General features: G+C 50.4%; 1 protein-coding gene across 1 annotated transcript in view; it reads left to right on the plus strand.

The window, feature by feature from the left end:
• Window positions 1-22,306, plus strand: part of MAP2K6 (mitogen-activated protein kinase kinase 6) — a 54,678-nt gene that overhangs the window by 14,174 nt on the left and 18,198 nt on the right. Inside the window, exons 2-9 of the mRNA XM_075440601.1 lie at window positions 11,938-12,004; window positions 12,943-12,991; window positions 15,445-15,558; window positions 17,140-17,259; window positions 18,034-18,150; window positions 18,617-18,668; window positions 20,735-20,862; window positions 21,559-21,636. Of these exons, the coding sequence (XP_075296716.1) occupies window positions 11,938-12,004; window positions 12,943-12,991; window positions 15,445-15,558; window positions 17,140-17,259; window positions 18,034-18,150; window positions 18,617-18,668; window positions 20,735-20,862; window positions 21,559-21,636 (725 nt within the window). The remainder of the gene's footprint in view (window positions 1-11,937; window positions 12,005-12,942; window positions 12,992-15,444; window positions 15,559-17,139; window positions 17,260-18,033; window positions 18,151-18,616; window positions 18,669-20,734; window positions 20,863-21,558; window positions 21,637-22,306) is intronic.

Here is a 22,306-nt window from a genome sequence, read left to right on the forward strand (position 1 = left end):
GAAGGTGGCGGCAATGAAAGCAGCCGCGTCCTCCAAATCCTCCTGCACAAAAGCCCTTTTGTTCCCCGGGTGAATTCCAAGAGCTTTTCTCCAGTTTTGATTCCAGCAAACTCCCACTGCAAGCAGACAGCCGAGGGTTTGAAAACAAAGCAGCGACTAAATGAAAAGTCCCTCGTAAAAAATCCCGAGGGCTGAAGGCTCTTGACAAGCTGCTTCCCGGCCTGCAATTCCTGTGGATTTCCTAATTTGAGATAAGCAGCAAAGAAAACAGGTTCTGGGATGGCGAGGCAGTGAAGCCAGCAGACCTTGGCAGAGGGAAAATATGGGCTTGATTTATGGTGTACTGCTGACCGGAGGGAGTGACTGCCCCTGCCGCTCGCCTCCCCGGAGCTCCACTGCTGGGATTCCTCGTGAGAACGGGGGCGAGGGGAGATTCCTCCACCACCATCGCATCTTTCCCAGAGTGATGGGAGGATGCAGCCGCCCGAATGCTGGAGGCACAGGAGCCCTGCGAGGGATGCGACCCGCTCCAGCGACCGCGAGGAGCAGAAGACAAAGTCCTTTTTGGCATCGCTTGGACCCCAATAAGGTTCTCCTGAGCCGTTAGCTGCCTTTGGCTCTCGCAGCTCCACACCAGGCAGCCGCGAGCGATTTGCAGGATTTGAGGGCATTTGAGACGGCGTGATGGGAGGAGAGGAGTGGAAGTGGTTTTTCTCTGTGCATGATGAGAAAGGCTTGGGCACACCCATGAAATTAAGTTGATGGGTAGAAAAATAGGCAAAGCAAGGTGAGAAGAAGGAAGAGGCTTTGGTTCCTATAGGATTTCTGTCAGACCACTGGAGGTGGGGTTGTGAGTAGGCAAACCGTTGACTTTTGCATTTTGTGTTTTTCGGCGTGTGCCTCCGCAGTGGTCTCTGGAGGATCCAGCATGTCCGGAGCATGAAGGCACAGCCCCAGCCTCGGCGCAGGCAGGTGTCTCCTTGCAGCTAAAGGGTGTCACAGATGTCTCACAAACCTGGCGGGGACCGGTGCTGCTCTCCCATCCTTGTCTTGAACCACCTCCATGGGTTCGGGCCAATACTCTGAGGTGTTGAGTGGAACGGGATGGCTGTGTGAGCCCCAGTGCAGGGTGGGCATCCTCCTTTGGCGGCTGCCGGCATCCTCACCCGTGGGAGTCCTGTGCTTTGGTGGGTGTGGGTTGGAGCCCAAAGCAACAGAGGCGTTTTTGTCTTCATTCATTATTGCAGCCCACCTGCGTGCTAGGCAGAGAGGGGACACGCACGCAAACAAAGCTTGTGCAGCTTTGGGAGTTGGACTAGATGAGACCCTTATGGGTCCCTTCCAACTCAAGATATTCTACAGTCGCATGATTAACTTGCCTGCAGCCACGGACGGGGTCGTTCAAGCTGAAACTGGAGCGTGCACATCCCAACACCCGGTCCCTTCCACCCACCACCACCTCCCCTCTTATCCGATGGGTCACGAGGCGCCTGACGGAGCATCTCGGAGCTGGGGTGAATCAGCAGAGAATGGAACATTCCCACTGCGCAGCCGCCTGGGCGATCCCAGCACGGAGGGGGATGGTGCTGATCCCTGGAGAGCTGCGCGGGGGCAGGGCTGGGGGTCGTTGCTGGGTGGGATTGCCCGACAGCAGATGCTCCTGGCTCTGGTGCACCGGGTGCTTTTCCTGCTCGGCGATGTTGCTGCCATTTGTGCAGAGGTGCTGGCGTTTGGGAGGAGCTGTGCCCTTTGCCCCAGGCCACCGAAGTTCGAGCAGCTGGATGCACACGCCAGATGGGTTCAGCCAAAGTGTTGTAACAGGGTTTTTAATATTAAAGTCTCTTGTGCCCTATGCTGAAAGCTGTAGGCAGGCAAAACTCTCGTATCTACCATCTCCCACTTACATTAGCACCTAAAGTACGATGGATTTAGGGCTGGTTTGTGTTGCATCTGTTGTCTAAAGAAAAACTAGCTAATCTAAAGGCTGCCTTAGCAGTGCAGGATGTCAGGGGAGTACTCGGTCTTGCCTTGTCATGTCTGCAGAGACCAGCATGATCCTGGCACCAGGTGAACAGGAAGATGATGGGTGGCCCCACGCTGTGCCTCCAGTTCCCGTGCGGAGACTGGGAGTGATGCTGCGTCGGGGCTGGGAAGCGACATCATCTGGAAAAGCTGTTTGTTGTCACCTCCCTGTTTCCTCTGAACTGTTAGCATCAGAAGGGAGCATGTGGCTGCTCCCCTGGTGGTCTGTGAGTGTGAAAATGGGCTCTGAAGGCCCCGTTTCTTCTCTTGTGTTGCTGTTCCTGCAAGCAAACGGTGGAGCGGGGTGCGGGGAACACATCGGGGCAGAGCCATGGTGGGAAGTGAAGTCCAAGGTCACAGAATCACAGAATAGTAGGGGCTGGAAGGGACCTCTGTGGGTCATCTAGTCCAACCCTCCTGCTGAAGCAGGGTCACCTACAGCAGGCTGCACAGGACCTTGTCCAGGCGGTGGAAAGTCCAAGCCAGTGTGAGAGCCCCTGAAACAACTCAGCGAGGTGGCAGGACACAACAGATCATCCTAAGCCCTCGTACCGTCTCCCGTGCAGCCATGCTCTATCATCCCCTCCGTCAGACGGCCGGTCTTCACCTCCAAACTGGCGTTGGGTGTTGGTGTCCCACAAAACCTGCTTGAAGGTTGCTCCAGCATGTGATTACGCCAGTGCTCCCTGAAAGCTCCTACGGACTAGAGCTGCAGAGGGGGCTCAGTTTTGTTTGGGGGGGGATTACAGGAGGGTACAGAATTAGCCAAAAGCTGTATCAGCTCCTTATCCCCTCCCCAGGGTCCCTGCAGCCCTGCGTTCAGTGCATGTCTTAGCACAGGATCTCATGTCTAATCTCTATCAAAGTGTCTCTTCCGCTTACACTTACAAGGTCTTAACTCTTCTAAAATTTAGAGATGCACTCTGATAAGAGTGACAAACAGACTCTCATAACCAAAATGTGCAGATAGATAAGAAGAAATTGCATCCCTCTGGTTTCTATATTGACACGAATAAACACAGCAGCCTGCAGCCCTTTTGCAGGATGTGTTAAGAGGAAAATGGGCAGAGTAAGACAGATTAGCCTGAATCAGGAAATTACCTTCAAAATTGAATTACTGAAATACGGAGCTTATTGAAAGGCAGGCAAATAGGGTCTGATATTTGCACAGTTTGGTGACATTTCTGTATGTTTCTGCACCGTGGGATCCAGAGATTAGTCTGCTGGAGTCCTTATTGCAAAGCTTTCTGCTTCGCCTTCTTCCAGCGTTTTGTTCTGGTGCTGTTCAGAGCTTCGCCACCGAACTGTCTCCTGCTGGAGGCCGATCTTGAGGCAGGCGCGAAGGACTGACCTTGTGATTTTACCTTGCAGCAAAGCCGAAGATCTTTGTCTCCACTGTGTTTGTGCCTCGGCAGAGCTGACCTACGTCAGCCGCCGCGAGCTGAAAACGCAGCTCGCTCCCGCAGCGGAGACAGGCCCTGAGACGCAAATAACCCTGGCGTGATCCGAGCAGACGTTGCCCAACCTCGGCCGCGCGGTTCCTTCAGTGCACCTCCGTCGCTCCTTGCAAAAGCCCTGCTATTTTGGTTTGGGGCCTCTCCTGCGCTGGGTTTATTACAGGTTGCAGGGTTGAGTCAGAGCGGCGAGCTGAGCCCTGTGAGAAAGAAACCCCGGGGCAGCTGCCGTGCTGGGGCACGGTCACCGACGGGGCAGGCCAGCGAGTGGCATTTCCAGCGTTGTAATGTGGGTGCTGACGGTATCGGGAAGTATTTGGGATCCACCGGTACAGGGTTACTGGGAGAGCTGTGCCCAGGCTGTGGCATTGCCATGCTCTTCTGAGCTTCAGGAGCCTCAGGAATGAAAATAGAAGGTGAATGCAGCATCATCTGCTCATGTGTTGTGCCAGCGGTTCCAGGTTTCCTACTGTACAGGTTTCCAGATGTTGGTTTTCCAGATGGAGATGCGGGGTTTTTCTGTGTCTATATATTCATTGCTTAGCCTGGATTTGAGAAGAGAAAGTATCTGCCTCTGGGCCGTGGCTCTGAGGTCAACTCCTCTTTGCCACAGTAAATTTGGTGGCACTTGGGGCAATGTGTTGGCTGCGTTTAAGTCTCTGGGAGGTGGCTTTAGGAGCAGGTTCCCCCTGTTCGGTGCGGCGGGTCTCAGCCGTCAGTCAGAGCCAGAAAGGAGAGGCAGAGGGAGAGAGCAAGAGGTGACTCAAGCACTCTGATCCTGCTGGCATTTCCAGGTTTGGTAAGAAAAGGGATTTACTTATTTATTTATTTTGGGGAAAAAAGCACCCGAGAGGAGGAGTGGAGGACTAAGACTTCAGAGGCCCTGGGGGCTGTCCTGTGGCATCCCTGCGCCTGGCACAGTGTTTCAGGTGTGTCCTGATTCTGGTACGCGTTGGCAAAATCCATCACAGTCATAAAAGTGCTTTTGCTTTTCCCATTTTCTGTCCCAAAATGTGGTTCCTGGGGGAAAAACACCAAGAAAAATAAATAATACTTTAATTCCTGAGACATAAATGTGTGGGTTGCAGCGTGGGCACGGAGCGCAGGGATGGGGCTGGCAGCAGTGATGGTGTTCTCGGGTCTGGATGTGCCAATGGCCACCAAATGAGCCAGCAGCTCCGCCGCTCTCCCAGACGAGAGGAGGAAAGCCCGGAGCTGGGAGACATCTCAGCCCCACGACTACAGCAGGCTCAGCTCCCTTCTCCTGAGCAGCCCTGATATGAGTTGTTAAGGAAACAGTTTGCCGTTTCCAAGGAGTTATTGCAAACAACTGCGAGGGAAGACACAGATAAAGGACGTGGAGGAAAACGTCCCTGTCCTGTGCAGAGGACGTGCCATGTTCTGTGTTGGAGCGTCTCCATTTGCCGCCAACTGATCCAGCTGCTCATGGCAGTGACGGAGGAGCAGCCAGTGGCACTTGGCCACTCTTACTTATTGACAGGGCTAAGGAGAGAGCAGCTGAGCTGTATTTCAGGGAGGCAAATAAAGCACAATATCCACTTCATCTCTTCCCTTGGCCTTTGGTTGAAACTTCAGCAGGTTTTAAGAATCTGTTGCTCATTAAATTATTTTTCTGTGGCTTAATGAGGGGTTGCAAAACAGATTTTCAGGCCCACTTCCACATTGTTGGTGCTTACATGAACGGCTAGCTTTTGGTTTTCTCCAGAAACTAGGGTAAAGCTCTGCATTTACAAACTGGGTTGTGGGCACAGCTCAGGCGCTCACCTGCCCTGTCCCTGGCACCCTGCTTTGAGCATCGCACAATGTGGTTTTATACAACTTTACCAAAGGATTACCAAGACACAGAACCAAACCATGGAGGCAGAAGTGGTGAGAGAACTTCCCTTGTGCCTCCCCACCTCAGCCACCAAACCACTGTCACCAACACCAGCCTCTCTGTCACCTGCAGATCTGTCCCAAAGACATTTAAATCGAAAAGGCATGACCTGAGCCGGTACTTTTCCTGTATGGGAAAATTCAAAGGCTTGCTCACAGACGAAGCCCGTGGGAGGAAGGCAGTGGTGATGCAGGAGGCACTTGTGGTCATGGCTGTGGAGATGCCACAACAACCCATGGGAGGGCAAGTGGGGCTGCTTGTGAGAAGTGGCTGCCCGGGAAGATGCATTTGCACTACTAAAACCACCAGAAGTGGCTAGTTCATGAATTTACACCCATTTGTGTTTGTTCTTTTTGACTGAGGACTTGATTTCAGCCGGAACAGAGCCAGCTTGTAAAAATGAGTCCCAGGTACAGCCCTGGCAGTGTGGCTTCTTCCCAGACCCACTCCTTTAAAATACACTTTGTTATCTATGTGTATTTTAATTTTTAAGCGCAACGATTTGGCAGGGAATCTCAGGCGTCTTCGCTCGGTGGCTGCTGTTTAGTCTAGAGGCGGCGAGTGTTTGACTGCGGGGACGCCAGGAATGCACCCGGCCTTCCCGCTCCTCTTACGCCTGGCTGGGGCATCCCCACTCGTGGGATTCCTTGGTGGACAGACCTGGGCAGGATTAAAGGCTTCTCACCTTGACAGCTGATGAGCGGTGACGGGCTGTTGCTGGGGCAGATGGCTGAGGACCAAAGGAGATGGGCAAGTCCATCACCAGGCCTTGAACTCTCCCGTGTTACTGATACTTTTTGTATCAGCTCTAATCACTACGTGTGCTTTAACCTTTAATAATTTTCAAGCATAAATAATAAACCTGTGAGATGATCTTTAACACTTGTTTAAAAAATATTTCCCCCCCCTTTGGTCATCCTGTGCGAGACTGATGTTAAACAGGAGGTTGCTACATCTATAGCAGCAGTTGCTGGAGGTGACCCTGCTCTGCCCTGGGCGCCCTGAGCATCTTTGAGATATCTCAGTGTTTCTGTGCCTGGGTCCAGCTGTGTTAATGGGCTAAGTTCTCAAGGTTTGGTTATTTCCACCTGGCCTGCAAGGCTTGAACTTCTCTTTGACAGCATCGAATCTACCAGTGCTTGCTGAAACGTGGTCCGGAACTGGGCAATGGGTAAGAGATGCCCTTTGCAGTTGAAGACCAAGTCTTTGCATGAAGAACTGTCTCCTGCTTGGAATTTCCAGGGCGTCTGGGACCAAAAAAAAGTTAATTTCTTGGTTTTGCAAGAACCATCTCAGTTTGGGATTTTGCACCTAAGCCATGGCCACGGGTCCTTTCCCACTGCAGTGTGGGCGCAGTGGCACGTTGGTGTCAGGCGAGACGCTGGCTGTGCAGCTGGTGCTCCGCGGCTCGGTCTTGCGGAGATGCCGGGTCAGCCTCCTGCCACGGAAACATACCCAGCATTTCCATTTTGTTCTCGTTTTAGGGGAGGGGATTTTGCTTACCCAGTTGAGTACAGCTGGTAGGGGAAAAGCGGTTCATTTGGCTTTGAAAATCTTTCAAGAAATCAGACAAAAAATCCTTGGGAAAGACAGGAATAGTAAATGAGCCACTTTTATCTCTTAAAAAGTGGGAGAAAGAGGCATTTCCCGCCTGTGAAATTTTACCAGCAAATTATGTGCTAAAGAGTGTTATTTGAAAGAAAGTGTTGCTACATGGCTATTGAACACAGCTTTAATAATAAATTGTGGTGAAGACAGAACTGGTTAATATCCTTTGAAGGAAATAGGAGCTTTTTGTGGCAAAGAACCATTTACTTTGGATTATATCATAAAAAGTTTTTGACTGCAAGGAAAAGTCTGGGGACTGGGGAATGGGATTTTCCTCCAGAAGTGAAAGTTTATTTTCTGTTACAGCGTATGTGGGTAGTGAATTCCTCTGTCTTCCCTTTCTTTATTATTCTCTGTTATGCTTCCTACCCTTTTGCTGGGAAACTTTGAAGTTTCCTTTTTCAATATTGATATTTAACACTGCCCTAACTGGAAGGGGCTAGTAACGTTAATCTCTCTGTAGGCTCTGTCAGTGCTGGTGGGAAGAGGTTAACAAGCCCATTGGAAGTTGTATTTTTCTCCCCTCCCTCAGGAGTTGGGTTTAAGACCTTCACAGGGAAGTATTTAATGTGTTTTCATTAAGTCAGGTTTTCTTTTTCCTATTACAGTTTTGCTTTCAGGCCTCACTTCGTTCTCAGCGTTGGCTTCCTGGGGCTGGTCGGGTCAGCGCTGGTGCAGGAGGGACGCGGGGCGGGTAGCTGGGTGCCGAAGGCTGCGGTGATGCTGCAGCTGACTGCTTGCGTCACTGCTGCCCTGATGGGTGCGTTTGCCCTGAAAGCACTGAGGTTTTTTGAAGGTGGCGACTCCTCTAGCACGAGTCAGTTCAATATTTACTGTGGGTAATCGCTGTGGTAAGAGAAAGTAGGTTTAAGCTTGTGCTTAACAGTACAGATGCCCTGGATGTTTTGCTGAGTCAAAACTTGGTTCTGGACACATCTCTGAACATCGCTCCCAACCAGTCTGTTTTTTTCTCCTCAATTATTCTTCAAACCTGGGTTTTGAGTCAAGTGGTTGTGGAAGTCTCTGTGTGGAAAATTGCAGGGAGAGCTCTCAAATGAGCTGTAGCTTGAAGGCTTGGAGACCAGAAAGCCACCAATGGTTGATTGCCCAGAAAACTCATGGCTTTTTGGATGCTGGGGAGCAGATGTACAGTCCCATCTGTCAATCAACCAGGACTGTGAACCTTTTGCAGAAGGATCCACATTTAGTCTTCATGCTTTGTATGATGGCTAATTGGGGCTTTCCTTATCGCAGATCCCAAGGAGTTGCAGTGAACACCCCTGCGGATGCTCAGGCTCCAGCTGGTTTGTGCCTCAGCACTGAGCCTCGTGCTGTTATTTTGGTGTCCGAGACACCCGGGGCTTCTGCACAGCTTGATCATGGATGTCTGGTGTCTACCATGGATTGCTTTTGTGCTTCAGCCTGCCTCTGAGATGGGGACTTCTTTATTTAGTCGCCTGTTTTTATCGGATTTGCAGTCTCCGAGAGCTCAATTTCTCTGTCAGATAGGGCTGAAATTGGCCAATGGATTTAAACTTGCCACAGGGGGACACGCTGTCAAATACACACATGCGGTGATTTTCTTCAGGAAACAAAGCTAAAAATAATAATGATTCATAAGAACACCGTGGAAAATACTGGTTTTCTGGAGGATGGAACAGGTAACATCCAATTTTGTATGTTACTAAGCTGCCTCCACATTTTGAGCTCCTGTACAGACGACTTTCTCTGCAAACTGCGGTTGAACACAGCATCGTCTTTCAAAGCTGATGTCTGCTCTGGTAAACTGGGGGATTTTATTTTGACAGTGAGGTACTGGCATGGCAGTTATTATTGAGGAGACCTGATCTTGGGACTTCCAATTATTTTTTTTTCTTCAAAAAAAAAGCCCTCTAAGTGTCAGTGTTTGCCTTTGGGGAGAAACTCCTTCAAGCATGTGTGACCTGGACCCTTGTTTTTCAGAGCAGCTGCAGAGCCTCAGCTGAGCCCCCCATGCAGCTGGAGCATGGGGCAAAGGGGGGGACTCTGGTGTCTGCACCCCGCTGCAGCCTGCCGGGGCGGCAGCCGTGGCTCTGCAGAGCGGTGCTGACCGCTGGTCCGTGCTTCTGGCTTTAAGGCAGTGTCATGTTCAGGATTGCTCATGCTTCCTGCGAGACACCTGCAGACGCTGGCCCCGGAATGCTCAGAGGGACGAGCACTTTGCATGTTGTAACAAAAGGAGCTCAGAAACTTAGCCTGATCCAGTCGAGAGGCGTGAAATTGCCTGATGGCAGCCCGAGACGTTCATTAAATAACCATGCGGTGAGCCACGGTGCGGGGGTAACCGCTTTCTGCCTCCGCACCATGAGCTAATCCCGCTGGGGCTGTTGGTGCTGCAGGTGTGAGTCCCGGCCGTGGCAATTCCCGTTTGCAATCCCTTCTCCTCCTGCTGTCGTGAAATCCCTGTTTTCTTCTCGCTACTGTTGTTGCTTTCTTCTTTCTTGAAAAGAAAACCCCAAAGAACGTTAAACTGTATCTGTGTCTTGGCAACTCGCATACACGAACAGATTGTGCTTCAAAAAAATGGCAAAGTTTCAAAATATTGTATTCTGTGAAGAAGAGACAAGGAAAATAAACTCCCCAAAGTGCAGATTTTATTTCACCAGAAGGCGGAAGGCTTTTAGTATTTATTTGGGTTTGGCATTTTGCTACCTAGTTCTTCTGCTGACACCACTTGTGAACTGTGGTGAGATTAAATGCTGCACAACCTGTTCTGGTTCACGTTCAAATTAGGTTAATTTCCAGCGGGTTCATTTTCACCCTCCCAGAGCTGCCCGAGAGCAGGTTCCTGAGGTACAGGTACAGCATGTGGGCTTGGGCAGGCAAATCCACAAAGGAAAAAAAGAAAAAAGGAAAGAGCAGAGCAGATTTGTGCTTGTTCCTCTTTTCATTTTGGTTGTTGGGTGAATGTCGTTGCAGCAGTGTGGATGGATGGTTGATGAGTAGAAGTTTGTCAAGAGATGGCTGGCGAGTGTTAGTGGGAAGAGTTCAGCTCTAGAGCTAAAGAGGCAGTGCCTGCCTCCGTGGGCAAGTTGGCGAATTTCTGTGTCTTGATTCCCACGTGCAAAACCAAGGTGAAGATACTGCTTTTCTTGTGCCCGTGGGTGTCTGGTTTGCTTGAAGAGGATGCAGGTGGGTTTTTGGAGGCAGAAAGGTCACTGGGATGGCAGACTTAGGAACTGCTGGAGAAACAGGGGTTTTGTTTGCCAGCGCTGCAAGACCTGTATTTTGGAGTTTCCTTTTTTAGCTAAAACATGACAACATCAAGAATGCCGTTACCCATTCAGCATTCTGTTGGATCCGATGTGTGCTTGGTGCAGCTTGGGCAAGAGATGGTAGCTGGAGCATCTCGCTCAGCAGGGCTTGCTTCTCCGTTGTGCCTTCTAGAGACCTTTGTAGTACAGCTAAGGAAACTAGAAGGAAAAGGGTCAAAGAGCAGCTCTGCTAACTGTAAAAATTCCTCCACTTGTTTTTACAATGATTTTTACTTCCTTACAGACCAGCTTTTACCTCTTGGGAAAACCGAGAGCTGTTCTTTATGCTTCTGAGTGACCTTGCTTCTTTTATTTTACCTTTGCTGTGCTAGACTGGAGGCTGCTTGGAGCAAAGAGCTGGCCTTTTTTTTTCCCCTTTTGTAAATTTGCAGCTCAGTAGATATCTAATAACAATAGCGAGTGTGCACAGTGGTTTCCAATAAATGCTTTTCCCACGAGGTGTCAGCTGGGCTGTTGCAGCCTGTCCCATCCTGGAATGACTCCTTGCCAAAAGGAGCAAGTGTGATCCTGCCTTTTGGAGCAGACAAGGAAAAAAAAGAAAAAAAAAGATAAAAACCCCGTAAGATTGGCAATCTGAATTGACTAATTGCTTCAAAAAGGTCATTTTCAGTTCTGGGTGCCTGCACTTTGATCTGGCACCTCTCCGGCACTGGGGTGCACAGACACCTATTGACATGAGTTCGTGTCAAGAGGAAAAACAAACTCAAACATGTATTGGTAAAGTTTGAAAGAGAGTGTTGGGAATTGAGAATAAAACTTGTGCTTGAAAGAAAGACAGTAATTGATATAAATTGTTCGGTTAAAAATGTTTAACGCCTAAATTAGATGCTTGTGCCGTTTTGGGGGACCAGGGATTTTACTGCACAGCCAAACAGCCAGATGTTTACTTTTGGGTTCTGGTGACATGACTTATGTTTTCTGGTTATTTTATCCATGAATTCAAAACCCCATGCTGAACTGTGGCTGTATATGTTTAGTCATAAAAAGGTTCTTGTATTTCTCTAGTCTGCCTGACTCTTGTGTCTGCCGGCTTGGACCCCCTTTACAGGAGAGCCTGCATTTGAACTACTTCAGAGCTTGAGCTTCATCCAGCTCGGAAAAGCTTGGCTGGTCGGTGTGAACAGAAACAAATGGCTTTGAAGCCTGCAAACTTTATTCTGCTTTATTTTTTGCTGGGTTTGCTTAATGACCAAGAGGTAAAACATCCATTTAAAGAGGATCAGAATCTGGTTCTGGACTTTCAGATTTAATTTTAAAAATATTTTTAATCCTGCCAGGTTTTGCAGTTATGTATCTGGAATGGTTTAAAATCAAAGAAACATTTTAAGGGTTCCTGCATGGGTAGAGCTGCCAAAGGAGAAATGCCTTTCACTTTGCATTTGCACATGGCTTGCCTTTACCAGGGCTCTTGCCTGTTTTCTGTACCAAGCTGGCACCAGACCTTGCAGGTCTTAGTGAAGCGTTACTGAACAAAGGCACTTTATGTTGTGAACTCTGTGCCCTGAGTCTACACCACCAGCCTGGCCGGGCGTTTACTTTAAAGAAGGTCAACAAATATAGACAAGCTGTGTTTTGCAAATTAAAACACAACAACAACAAAAAAAGTGCCTTTCTTTAATTCTGCCTCTTTCTTGTTTCACAGGCAAGAAGAGAAACCCTGGGCTGAAAATTCCTAAAGAAGCATTTGAGCAACCACAGGCAAGCTCCACGTAAGTCTGCAAACACTAAGGCAGAATAAAAAAGAAAACCACGAACCCCAGCTGCCTTCCAGCCTTTGCTAGCGCTTGCGCTGCCACGGCCAGGGGCCAGCGGCCGGTCACGGCCAGCACCGGGGCCCGTGCTTGCCGGGCGGGGATAACGGGGACCCTTGATGAGGGACAGGGGCAGGTTAATTTTGGCGTAGTACGGATAGTAACTCAAGAGCCCTTGTATGTCTGTTGTAGCCCCAAGTACAACCAGGGGGTCTCAGCCCATTGCCCTCTACCCAGCACTGCCTCTGGTACGTCTCGTGCTGCCTCATGATGTGCCCAGGAAAAGGAGAAAACAGGGTGGGCACCCAATTTTAACCAATGTGGCACTTCTACCACCCAGTTTAACATGCATTTGGTCAAGGCAGAAAAATGCATCCCCTTCCCAACATAACCTGGCCTTGCAAAAGAAAACCCTGTGTTTTTAAGGCAATTTGTGCAACTCCAGCCTGCTTGGCTTTCTTTGCTTCCTTGAAGATTGACTTTTATTAGCCTGTTAACCCGTGCTGTATAACTTCAGTAATCATTTACAGTGGTTTTAGACCTTTATGCCCATTTAATCCATTTTTTGTTCCGGCTGGCAGAGATTTTGTGCTTGCCACCTGGCTTGCCTTTTGCAATGAATCTCTCTGGGTTCGTGCACGGGGACGTGGCACATCAGAAATGCCAATTCCAGCAGCTTCCTTCCTGACCCCTTTTTGGGGTGATTTTGTGGATTTTGGCTGTAGCTGTTGATCCTGCACAGCTAGGAGACTGGATAGGCTGCTCAGGGCTGCGAGGGCTGCTGGCCTGAAGGTGCGAGGGGATGGCCTGGGGGACCGTGAGGGATGTTTACTCATTGAGGAAAAATGGATCCTTGTGAGGAATATTTCACATCTTTTCCCTGTTCTCTCCTGCAGGCCACCCAGAGATCTAGACTCTAAAGCCTGCATCTCTATTGGCGAGGAGGTAAGACTAGGAGTTATGGGGAGAAGACCTCTGGGGAGAGGTGACCATCACAGACTGGCTGCTGTGATGCTGACTGCTTGTCCAGGCGGGCTGCTCGTGGGATTGCTTAACTTCAGCCCCCCCAAAAAAAGGCAGATTAGTGAACACCAACTATTAAAAAAAAATGTAGCCCATTTTCCTTGGAATGGAAGGCAGTTGCTGGATGAATAAGAGCTAAGAAGAGCCAGGCTGGGAGCCTGTGGGAGCCCTGACAGCCAGCCCCAGTCCCAGAGAGCCGACGAGGGGCTTGTGCTTCTCCAGCAAGGGCTGTCTGCGTGGGACCGATGGCCCCATGGCCTGCTGCCGCATGACCGCTCCGAGGAACGTGCCCCCAAACGCTCACCCTTTGCATCTGGTGACACCTGAGTCCCCTTCATGTTTTCCACCTTGGGAATTCCTTCCTTGCCTCAAGAAGGTGCAGCTAATCCCCTGCAAATAATGATTATAAAACAATGGGGTTGCTAGCAGCAGATTTTACTCTCCCTTGCGGTTCCTTTGCTGACTTAAAGCCTTCATCCAAAGCATTTCCCTTGGCTAATACTGAAGGCCATCTCACCAGGAGTCTAACTCAGGGTAGATCTTCCTGTCCTGGAAGCAAATCCTTCTGACAGCATGGAAACCAGTCCACCTGATGTTCTAAAAAAATAGGGAAAAAACAAAACCGAGGACGGCTATTTCGATAGGAGAAAATGGCACAGCAGCATTCATCAAATGCTTTAAAGCTGGGCAATAAATTTATTAGGTGCAAAAGATAGGCCTCGGTGTCAGCGAGTTAATTTATGAAGTGAAATGCTAATCCAATAGTGTTTTATAATGTCTATCTTTGGATGCTTTTCCTTCGTTTTGGATTTTGTATTTTCCCTGGCATGGAGCAGGGGCTGGAAGGTGGAAAGAGTGCGAGATGCCTCTGGAGCAAAATGGTGCAGCACCGAGGCAGAGAAAATGCCTGCTGCTAGAGCAAGCGCCCGCTCCAAGAAAATCATTTCTCCCCTGCAGTCCCAGGGACGAGGAAAAGCTCAAGCGCTCCAAAAAGGCTCCATGCACGGAGGCAGAGAGCCCGTGTTGGACGGTGCAAAGAGCAGCGCGCTTGTAAAAGCCACAGCTTGGTCTTTTTTACAGACGCCGATATGTGGCTCTCTCGGAGGGGCTGACATGCCGTGGCTTGCAGTTCCCATAGATCTGTTGCCTGTTTGTCCAGCCAGGTTGCTTTAGGGTGTGCTCCCTCTTCCACCAGCCTTTCTATGCTCACCCCTGATCCCTAGGGAAAGCCACTTTCCCTCCTTTCCCTTTAAACTTTGCTGTTAAATTTAAGAGTGGCCTTTAGAGAGTCAAAGTGCTTTTTTGGAGAGGGTCCCGTTGAACGGCAGGAGCAGTGTCAGGCAGGCAGAGATGCTTAAATCTTTGCCGTAGCACAAAAATGTTAGTCAGGGCTCCTTTTGCAGGCGACGTGGCTATGAGTGAATGATGGGGAGCCCGAGCGCACAGTAGCGCAGTGTACGGGCCCCGTGCGCCGTGGCATCCCTGGCCAGCACATCTCAGGCTGCAGGGTTTTTTCTGCTGTGCCGGCAAAAAGCGGTGTGGGATTAGGCGCTGTGAATCAGTTCATTATAACCCGCTTCTTTCTGTAGGATGATTGACTGACGTGGTTGTGCGTTCAGCAAACAGAATGGCTGGTTTTAGTAGCAAAGGCATATTTTAAACATCCAAAAATAATAATAAGCAAAAAATAGAGGTGCTGCACAATATCACAGCAGAAGGGAGAAGGGCAGGTTAGAACGCAGGGCTCCAAACAAAGTCATTCTTTGTGTAAGGCCAGGAGAAGGAGATCTCAAATGCTAGACAAAATACATCCTCCGTGATTTGAAAATGGGGCACACTCGGCTGGTGTTTGGCCCCTCTGCAGGTCTGGAGAAATACGCTTTTCCAGTCTTTAAAAATCATGGAGATGTTTCCATGATTGTTTGTGGGGGGAGGAGAATGGAAAGCAAAGAAAAATAAATAAGGCTGAAGGTGATTCCTAGGGGAGAAGCTGCCGGGGTGTTTCCCATCCCAGCCCTTGGAGGATGGAGCAGCTGAGGGTGGCTGGGAGGGACGGGTGGGTGCGGGTGGCCGGGGGCGAGCATCCCACCCAAGGAGCGGTCCTTCCTGCGCCCGCCCTGCTCAGGATGCTCGTCGACGCAGGCTCCCTGCTCATGCCCTTTGGAGGCATGTCCTCTTCACAGCTCCACTAACTGCTGCACGGTAGTTAATCCTCCCGACAGCCTATGAGGACCAGGATTTTGTTTCTAGCCTCATGAAGGGAGGAGGGGGATGCAGAGGGGTGAATTGATGTGCCAAGCAGGGCGTTTTGCTCCTTGCATAGCACGTACGCACAGAGGCCACCTTTGCGCTGATGTTGTTTTTCCCCCCCGCAGAACTTTGAGGTGAAAGCCGATGACCTGGAGCCCATCTCTGAGCTGGGACGAGGTGCCTACGGGGTGGTGGAGAAGATGCGGCACATGCCCAGCGGGCAGATCATGGCTGTGAAGGTAGAGTGAACCTCCCGAGGTGCTTTCTGTCTGTATCGTTGTGTGTGGACACCCTCTGCACTCTTGTTTGTGCACGTTTCTAATCTCGCTTGTTCTGATGCCTGTCTTTACTGGGATTGACTTCTTTCTGTGTGAAATCCTCTTACTACACAAGGGCAAAGAGTGCCGATGTAGATTTGGGCCATTTAATGAAGAAAAGGAGTGTATTTTGAAAGTATGATGCTCAATGTGTTTCCAGCATTATACACATAAACATATCGTTCACCTATGTCTGCAGTAAACCTGTTTTCACTAGGATTTCAAAAGCTTTTTGCCATATTTTTTAAAATATAGTATTTTTTTCTAATGTAGATATATCCTCAGATTCAGAGCTCTGCACAATAATTGTCATTTTCAAGAGTCTACTGTAAATTTAATTGCATAGGATAATTTTCTTCAGCTGGGAATTTTTTAGTCTCTTTGGAACAGGAAATTTTTGTTGGGGTTTTCACGTTTTGTCTGGTACAGTAGGATCTTGATTCATGACAGGCTTGTAGGTGCCATTATGAAAAGTTTTCATAACAACAGTTTAGACTCATAAGCTTGCAGCTTAGGGAAATAGTCATGGGAAAATCTGTATTTTGGGAAGGACCAGTTTTCGCTTGGCTGAATTTTAGCTGAAGTTTCCTTTCAGAATAAGAAAAAAGCTAAAAAAGATGCAGAGCTGGAAGCTATGAGCAAACTGAAGGGAAATTCTGAGCTCCTCCGTTGTGGATAGACTTTGCTGTGGATGCTGGGATGTGTCTCAGGGCCTCTGTGCTCTGCGTTTGGTCTCATTTGCTTTGGTGTTCACCAAACTGCAAAAGACCTCTCTGAGTATGATGGAAGATCTGAAGAGGGTTCAGGCTCTTGCTTGCATCTACGATGCTGAACAGTTCAATTCTATATCATGTTACTGACCTCAAGCCTCTTTGGCCGAGGATCCAGGAATACGCGTGTGACTCATGTTGGACTGTGTCATGGCCCTTTGTGGTGCTTCCCAGCTGAAGGTCTTCAGGTACTTCACATAAATGACATCTCTTCCCTGGGAGACTGGGGAATGTCCATCTTCCAAAGCCATGGGGAGAACATGGGCTCTGGCTGCAGGGCTGGAGCCCTTTCTCGAGACCGAAGTCTGCTGATGTAAATAGATGTCCGCTGCAGCTCCAAAAGTCATGGGTTTCCACCAGCCTAGCATTTAATTTCCTGCTTCCTTCTCCTCTCCCAAGCCACGGTGGCTTTTGGCTGTTGCAGAAACAGTGGCTTTTGCAGGGAAGAGCAAAATCACCTCCACTTTGGGCTGAGGTGAGCAGACCCCTTCAGCCACCGTTGCCCTCTGTGGCACCGGGGTGCTCCTACTGCGGGTGCTGTGCTTGTGATGTGCCTATGACAGAGAGATGTGGTAAAAGGTGGTAAAAGACGCAAAGAGGTGTGATAAAAGGGGAAAGGCGCGATGTCAAGGCACTGTGGCCAGCACGGGTATGGCTGTGCTGAGTCCCCTGCCGCCACAGCAGCGTTGTGCAGAGGTGCTGACAGCCAACCCTAAAATGCTTTGTCTTCCAGCGGATCCGAGCCACGGTGAACAGTCAGGAACAGAAGAGGTTATTGATGGATCTGGATATCTCCATGAGGACGGTAGATTGCCCCTTCACTGTCACCTTTTACGGGGCACTTTTCCGAGAGGTATGGATCCTTCAGATCGGCCACGCTGCTCCTGGGAAACTGGAACCTTTCCCAGGCTCTGAATTCCCTTGCCTAGACTCCCTCCAAGCCAGGGGCTTAATCTCCATCTAGACATGGAAACTTGGTACAATATGGATTTGCTCAATCGCAGCCTAAGGATCTGTCACGTACAGTTACTTCTTGGCGAGCAAGGAGAGATGCGGTCCCACGCGAGGAGGAGCCAAGGGCAGCCAAGCCCCAGTGCCGGGGATGTGCGAGGCCCCTGTGCCGAGACGTTGGGGCTTGGCAGTGGGTTGGAGTGATGGGGACAGCTGGCTCACAGCCTGATCCATTAGTGTTACGTTGTCCGGACTTGCAGTGAGAAAGCCACATGGAGGGAAAATGTCGAAAGCCCTGAAGAGCAAGATTTATTGAAAAGTTTTAAGCTAAGCTCTGCAGAGCTGAACATTTCCTGGCTGAGCATTTGCGGTGACCTGAGCGTATAGGGAACCTCAGTCCTGATAACTTTCAGGACTCCTGATTCACTGGCACTCTGCTTTGGGAAAAGACAGCAAAAAATACACCCTAAATGGTAGTGGACAGCACTTCATTCCAGGTGGGGAATGGAGGAAGAGAAAGACCAGTACAGTTTTGCTGGATGACTTTTAAGAGACAGGGAAGAAGCAAACAGGCCAGCAAAGGCAAGTGCCAAAGAAGACCTTTGCATGTGAAAGGAAAGAAAAGGAAAGGATGTTTCATTCCCATGGGCAGACATTTGCTTTCTCTATCCTCCAGGGAGACGTGTGGATTTGCATGGAGCTGATGGATACCTCACTGGACAAATTCTACAAACACGTCATTGACAAAGGCCTGACGATTCCTGAGGACATCTTAGGGAAAATAGCGGTCTCTGTGAGTATTAGCAGGGTGAGGAGGAAAGGGAGAGGGTGTTTCTCTTCTAAACTGGGTCCTACACGACCCGGTTTCCCTGCTGTATTTGCACTGGGAAGAGCATGGTCCACGGGCCAGCCCACAGGAACGTTCCTAGCTGGCTTCCAGTGTCTCGTCTGAGGTGTTGTTATTTATAAGGCATAAATACCCTAAAATGTGCCTGTACACGGTAATTGAGAGGCGGCACAGCGTTAGATGTGGGGAGGTCCCTGCAGCTCCTCTGCCTTCTCATTAGGGTCCTGGAGCCCCTGGGAGATCCTTGGGTGCCCACCATCACCTCAGACTGCTGTGAGGGTGCAGAGTTGTGGGAGATACAGTTCCTTCCCTCCAAGAAGGTCTGGTGGGGATGGGGCAGATGAAGCCAGTTAGCATTTCCTCCTCATCATGGTGCTGCCAGCTGTGATTCACTCTAGATTTGTTGTTTCAGATCGTAAAAGCACTAGAACATCTACACAGTAAGCTCTCCGTGATCCACAGAGGTGAGTGCCAGGCACACAGCCATGACCATGCTGGTGTCTGTCTGCCCTGCGCCGTGTGCTCTCAGCCTCGCAAGGGCTGGCCTTGCAGCCAGGCACAGGGCTCCCAAAATACCCGAGATGAAATGGGCCTTTGACAGCAAAAATATTCCCCAGCATCTCATGACTAGCAAAACCAAGTCAGAGGAAATGTCTGCTTGGTTTACTCTTTAAAAACTGTGCGCTGGTCCCAGCGTTTCGCTGAGGTGGAGGAGAAGCGAGCTCCAGCCTGACTGTGCTGGCAGAGAAAGGGCTGCGTGCCCCTGCGTTGCATTTCCCTAATGCACGGTCTAAATCCACGGTCTGCTTCAGCACCTCTGCAAAATTGAAACAGACTTTTCCATCTGACCTTGGTGGGCTTTGAATGAGGCTTTGCGAAGGCTCCTCCCCTAGCTCGGCGAGTCCATGCCAGCGTGATGCCTCATGCGGTGATCTAACCATCCTCATCCCCTTCTGTGAGCTTCTCGGAGCACTGGTGGGGTAGAATGGTTTGACACCTAAAACAGCCTCAAGTGAAGTCATAAATACCCTCCTTAAACTCTTCTGACACATTCCCCTCTAAAGCGTCTCACAGGTGCCATGAACACACTTGGAAAGAAGCAAATTTGCAGTGTTGCTGCTTGACACCTTTATTTTTAAAGGGTCATTTTCAATTTGTCATGAGGAGGAAAAAGCCCTCTCTGGAGTGTGTGACTGCCGGGGAAAGGAGCATCTGAAGCGAATAGAGTTCAGCTCCAGCAGGCACTCACATTTGGTACATTCTGCGTGTGGCTGGGGGTTGAGTTTCTGCCTTCTGTATCATTTACAGTAGGTGGAAAATGCTGCTCAGCTTGTGGATTTCTGTTTACTTGCTTGATTTCCACTGAAAATTGTCTTATTTCAGCACAGTAACAGATGGGTGAGGATCTCGGATACCTGAAGCTTTTGATTGCAAATGCTGATTAGAGAGCAGGTGTTAGTGAACTGTAAACTGCCCAATTCTGATAAGCTGGGCTCAAAAGCAGCTCCTGGCCTCCTTCTGGTGGTGTTTCAGCTCTTCTATTTAGCAGTTTACCACATGTAGACAGAGGACCTTCTTGCAAAGGAGACCTCTTATTTCAGGATGGCAACAGGGAAAGGATTGCTCCCTTTTGAGGACCAGTCCTGGGACAAGGGAAAACGGGGTAGCCTGTGCTACATGCGCTGTGCTGAGATTTCATCTGGGATTAGCCTTGCAGGGAGGGACTGCCCGCGGCGCAGGAAGGCACCTCCGTGCTCTCCTGGAGATCACGAGCTTCTTTCTGTGCCTTGATTTCCCTTTCTGTTGGTGGTTATAACTGCCTTCAGGAGAGTGATGCAAGTGTGAATGCACCAAGGATTGTGAGGCCGTGATGGGAAGTAGATAAATCTGGCAGTAATAAATAGATGAGACACTGGCCTGATTTCCATAAGGTGTGGAGCACCCACACGCCTGCTGCTGATCACACTGCCTTCAAGCTTCGTATCCTTAAAATTAGAGGCCATTTCTGAAGTCTTGATCCTTGTCTTAGTTTACTGCTCCCTCCTTCCCCTGCAACCCCTGCTCCTCTGCACCCTTTCCTGCCGACCCCTCATCCCTTCCCCATGGCGTTTTCCTTTTGCTGGCACTGAGACCAGCTCCAGCTGGGGACTCTCCAGAGCTCCAGCCCCTTGCAGACATTCTCTGGAGATGCCCTCAGCCCTGCTGAGCCGTTCACTCGTGAGCGCTCTGATGGCCATGGCCATCCCCTGCACGGTGGGATACAACGGCTACGTGTGGGGTTACCTCCCACTCCCCAAAAGCAGAGAGGGGAGTCTGCAAGTGAAGGGACGCTTGCAGGACATGTGACAGGCGGTCACCCCGACTCGCAGCGTCTGCAGCCAGCCGGGTTTCTGGCATGCACAAAGCGTGGGGGTTTGCTTGGGCACCTTTGGTGCCCTCTGCTGCCGCGAAGCTCTGTGGCTGGTTTTTTTTTGGCTTGGCACAGCCACCCAAGCGTGACAGTGACTGTGATATGTGTTCCTTCTTGCAGATGTAAAGCCCTCTAATGTGTTGATCAATACGCAGGGGCAGGTGAAAATGTGCGATTTTGGAATTAGCGGTTACCTCGTTGACTCGGTTGCTAAAACCATGGATGCAGGATGCAAACCCTACATGGCTGTAAGTTGAAGCTGCTGTGGGACAGCCAGAGGAACATGAGCCTGGGCATCGGGTCATCCCGAAGGGGGAAGGATCGGCCTCCGGCATGTGTCCTGGGGACTCGTTTTGGAAGACGTATCCCTGAAGTCACTTGTAATGGGGCAGAGAGGGGAGACGGATCTCCTGGGTCAGATCAGATCTCCTGGGCACAGCTTCCTGCTGCCTTATCACCTCCCTGTGACCTTGGGGAAGGCTCTGTAATTACTCCGTGTTGCATTTCTGCCGTTTACCCTGTGGGGACAATAGTACTTTCCATCTGGGAGAAAAAACAGTCCCCAGGGATTGGGTCCCGCAGACTCCTGGGAGCTGCTGTTCAGGATTCACTCTCTTTGGAGCACTTGCACAGGGTGAAAACAGTCCTGGAGAGTTGGCACTTGTCACCTCCCGTGTGCCAGATGTGCTGGATCAGCTCCACCACCCCAATCCCTGGTGCAGGTACCATCTGCTTGTGGTGACCCATTTAATTACCTGCCCTTACTGGCAAGGCTGTGGGACCAGATCTGGCCCTGTGACAACCAAGGGAGCAAGCTGGTGGCGTGGGCTAAGTGGTCCTGGCCTGCCACCATGAAAGACCCATCTGAGGTCGGTGAGCCTTGGGTGCAGGCACTGCACATGGGGCCATCGCTGTTCCTAAACTGCCTTTGTCTCTGTTCACAGCCTGAAAGAATTAACCCGGAGCTGAACCAGAAAGGGTACAGCGTCAAATCTGATATCTGGAGCCTGGGGATCACAATGGTAGGGTGACCCGGGGGCTCGCGGCGATACCAGGAGGGTTGAGCATTGCTCGTGGATTCATTTTCCTCTCCACAGCCCTGCTGACACTGATGGCACTGGTTCCCTGGGAAGGTGGCGGGGTGGGAATGGGAATAAGGCTGTGGGGGTACAGGGAGCGCGCTGCAGGGTTGAGGGGAAGGAGGACGGAGCTTCTCTGTCAGCACCTTGCTGCCTTCGGACGCGTTGGTGGGTGCCAGCAGCCATGGGCTGCCGGGAGATGGCAGCATGGGCTAAGGCGAAGGCGTCCGGCGCCGCGCGTCTTGTGCCTCGGAGCAGGTTGGATTTCAAGCGCAAAAAAAATCCTCCCAGCACTTAGCAATTAGCAAAGGCCCCCTCAGGAGAGGAGGGATGGGTGGCATCTCCCACGCAGCGTTCGGGGGGAATCCATCTGCTTGCAGAGTCGTTTTGTAGCGCAGTTACCCTTTGTTTTTTAACTTCTCGCCTTTCGCAAGCGACGTCTAACACGAGGGCAGCGGGGCATTGAAGATGGAGACTGCTGGGTCTCCTCAGGCCTTTCTGTTTTGCTGGGGGAGGTTAAGCAGGACATGGTGGCCAACATTGAGATGCCATGGATTTGTGCAGTGCCTAAAAACCCACATCCGTGGATGGGCACGCAGGAATCCGAAATCCT

Source organism: Opisthocomus hoazin, chromosome 21 (assembly GCF_030867145.1).
Source record: "Opisthocomus hoazin isolate bOpiHoa1 chromosome 21, bOpiHoa1.hap1, whole genome shotgun sequence".
In the NCBI taxonomy this organism is placed as follows: Eukaryota; Metazoa; Chordata; class Aves; order Opisthocomiformes; family Opisthocomidae; genus Opisthocomus; species Opisthocomus hoazin.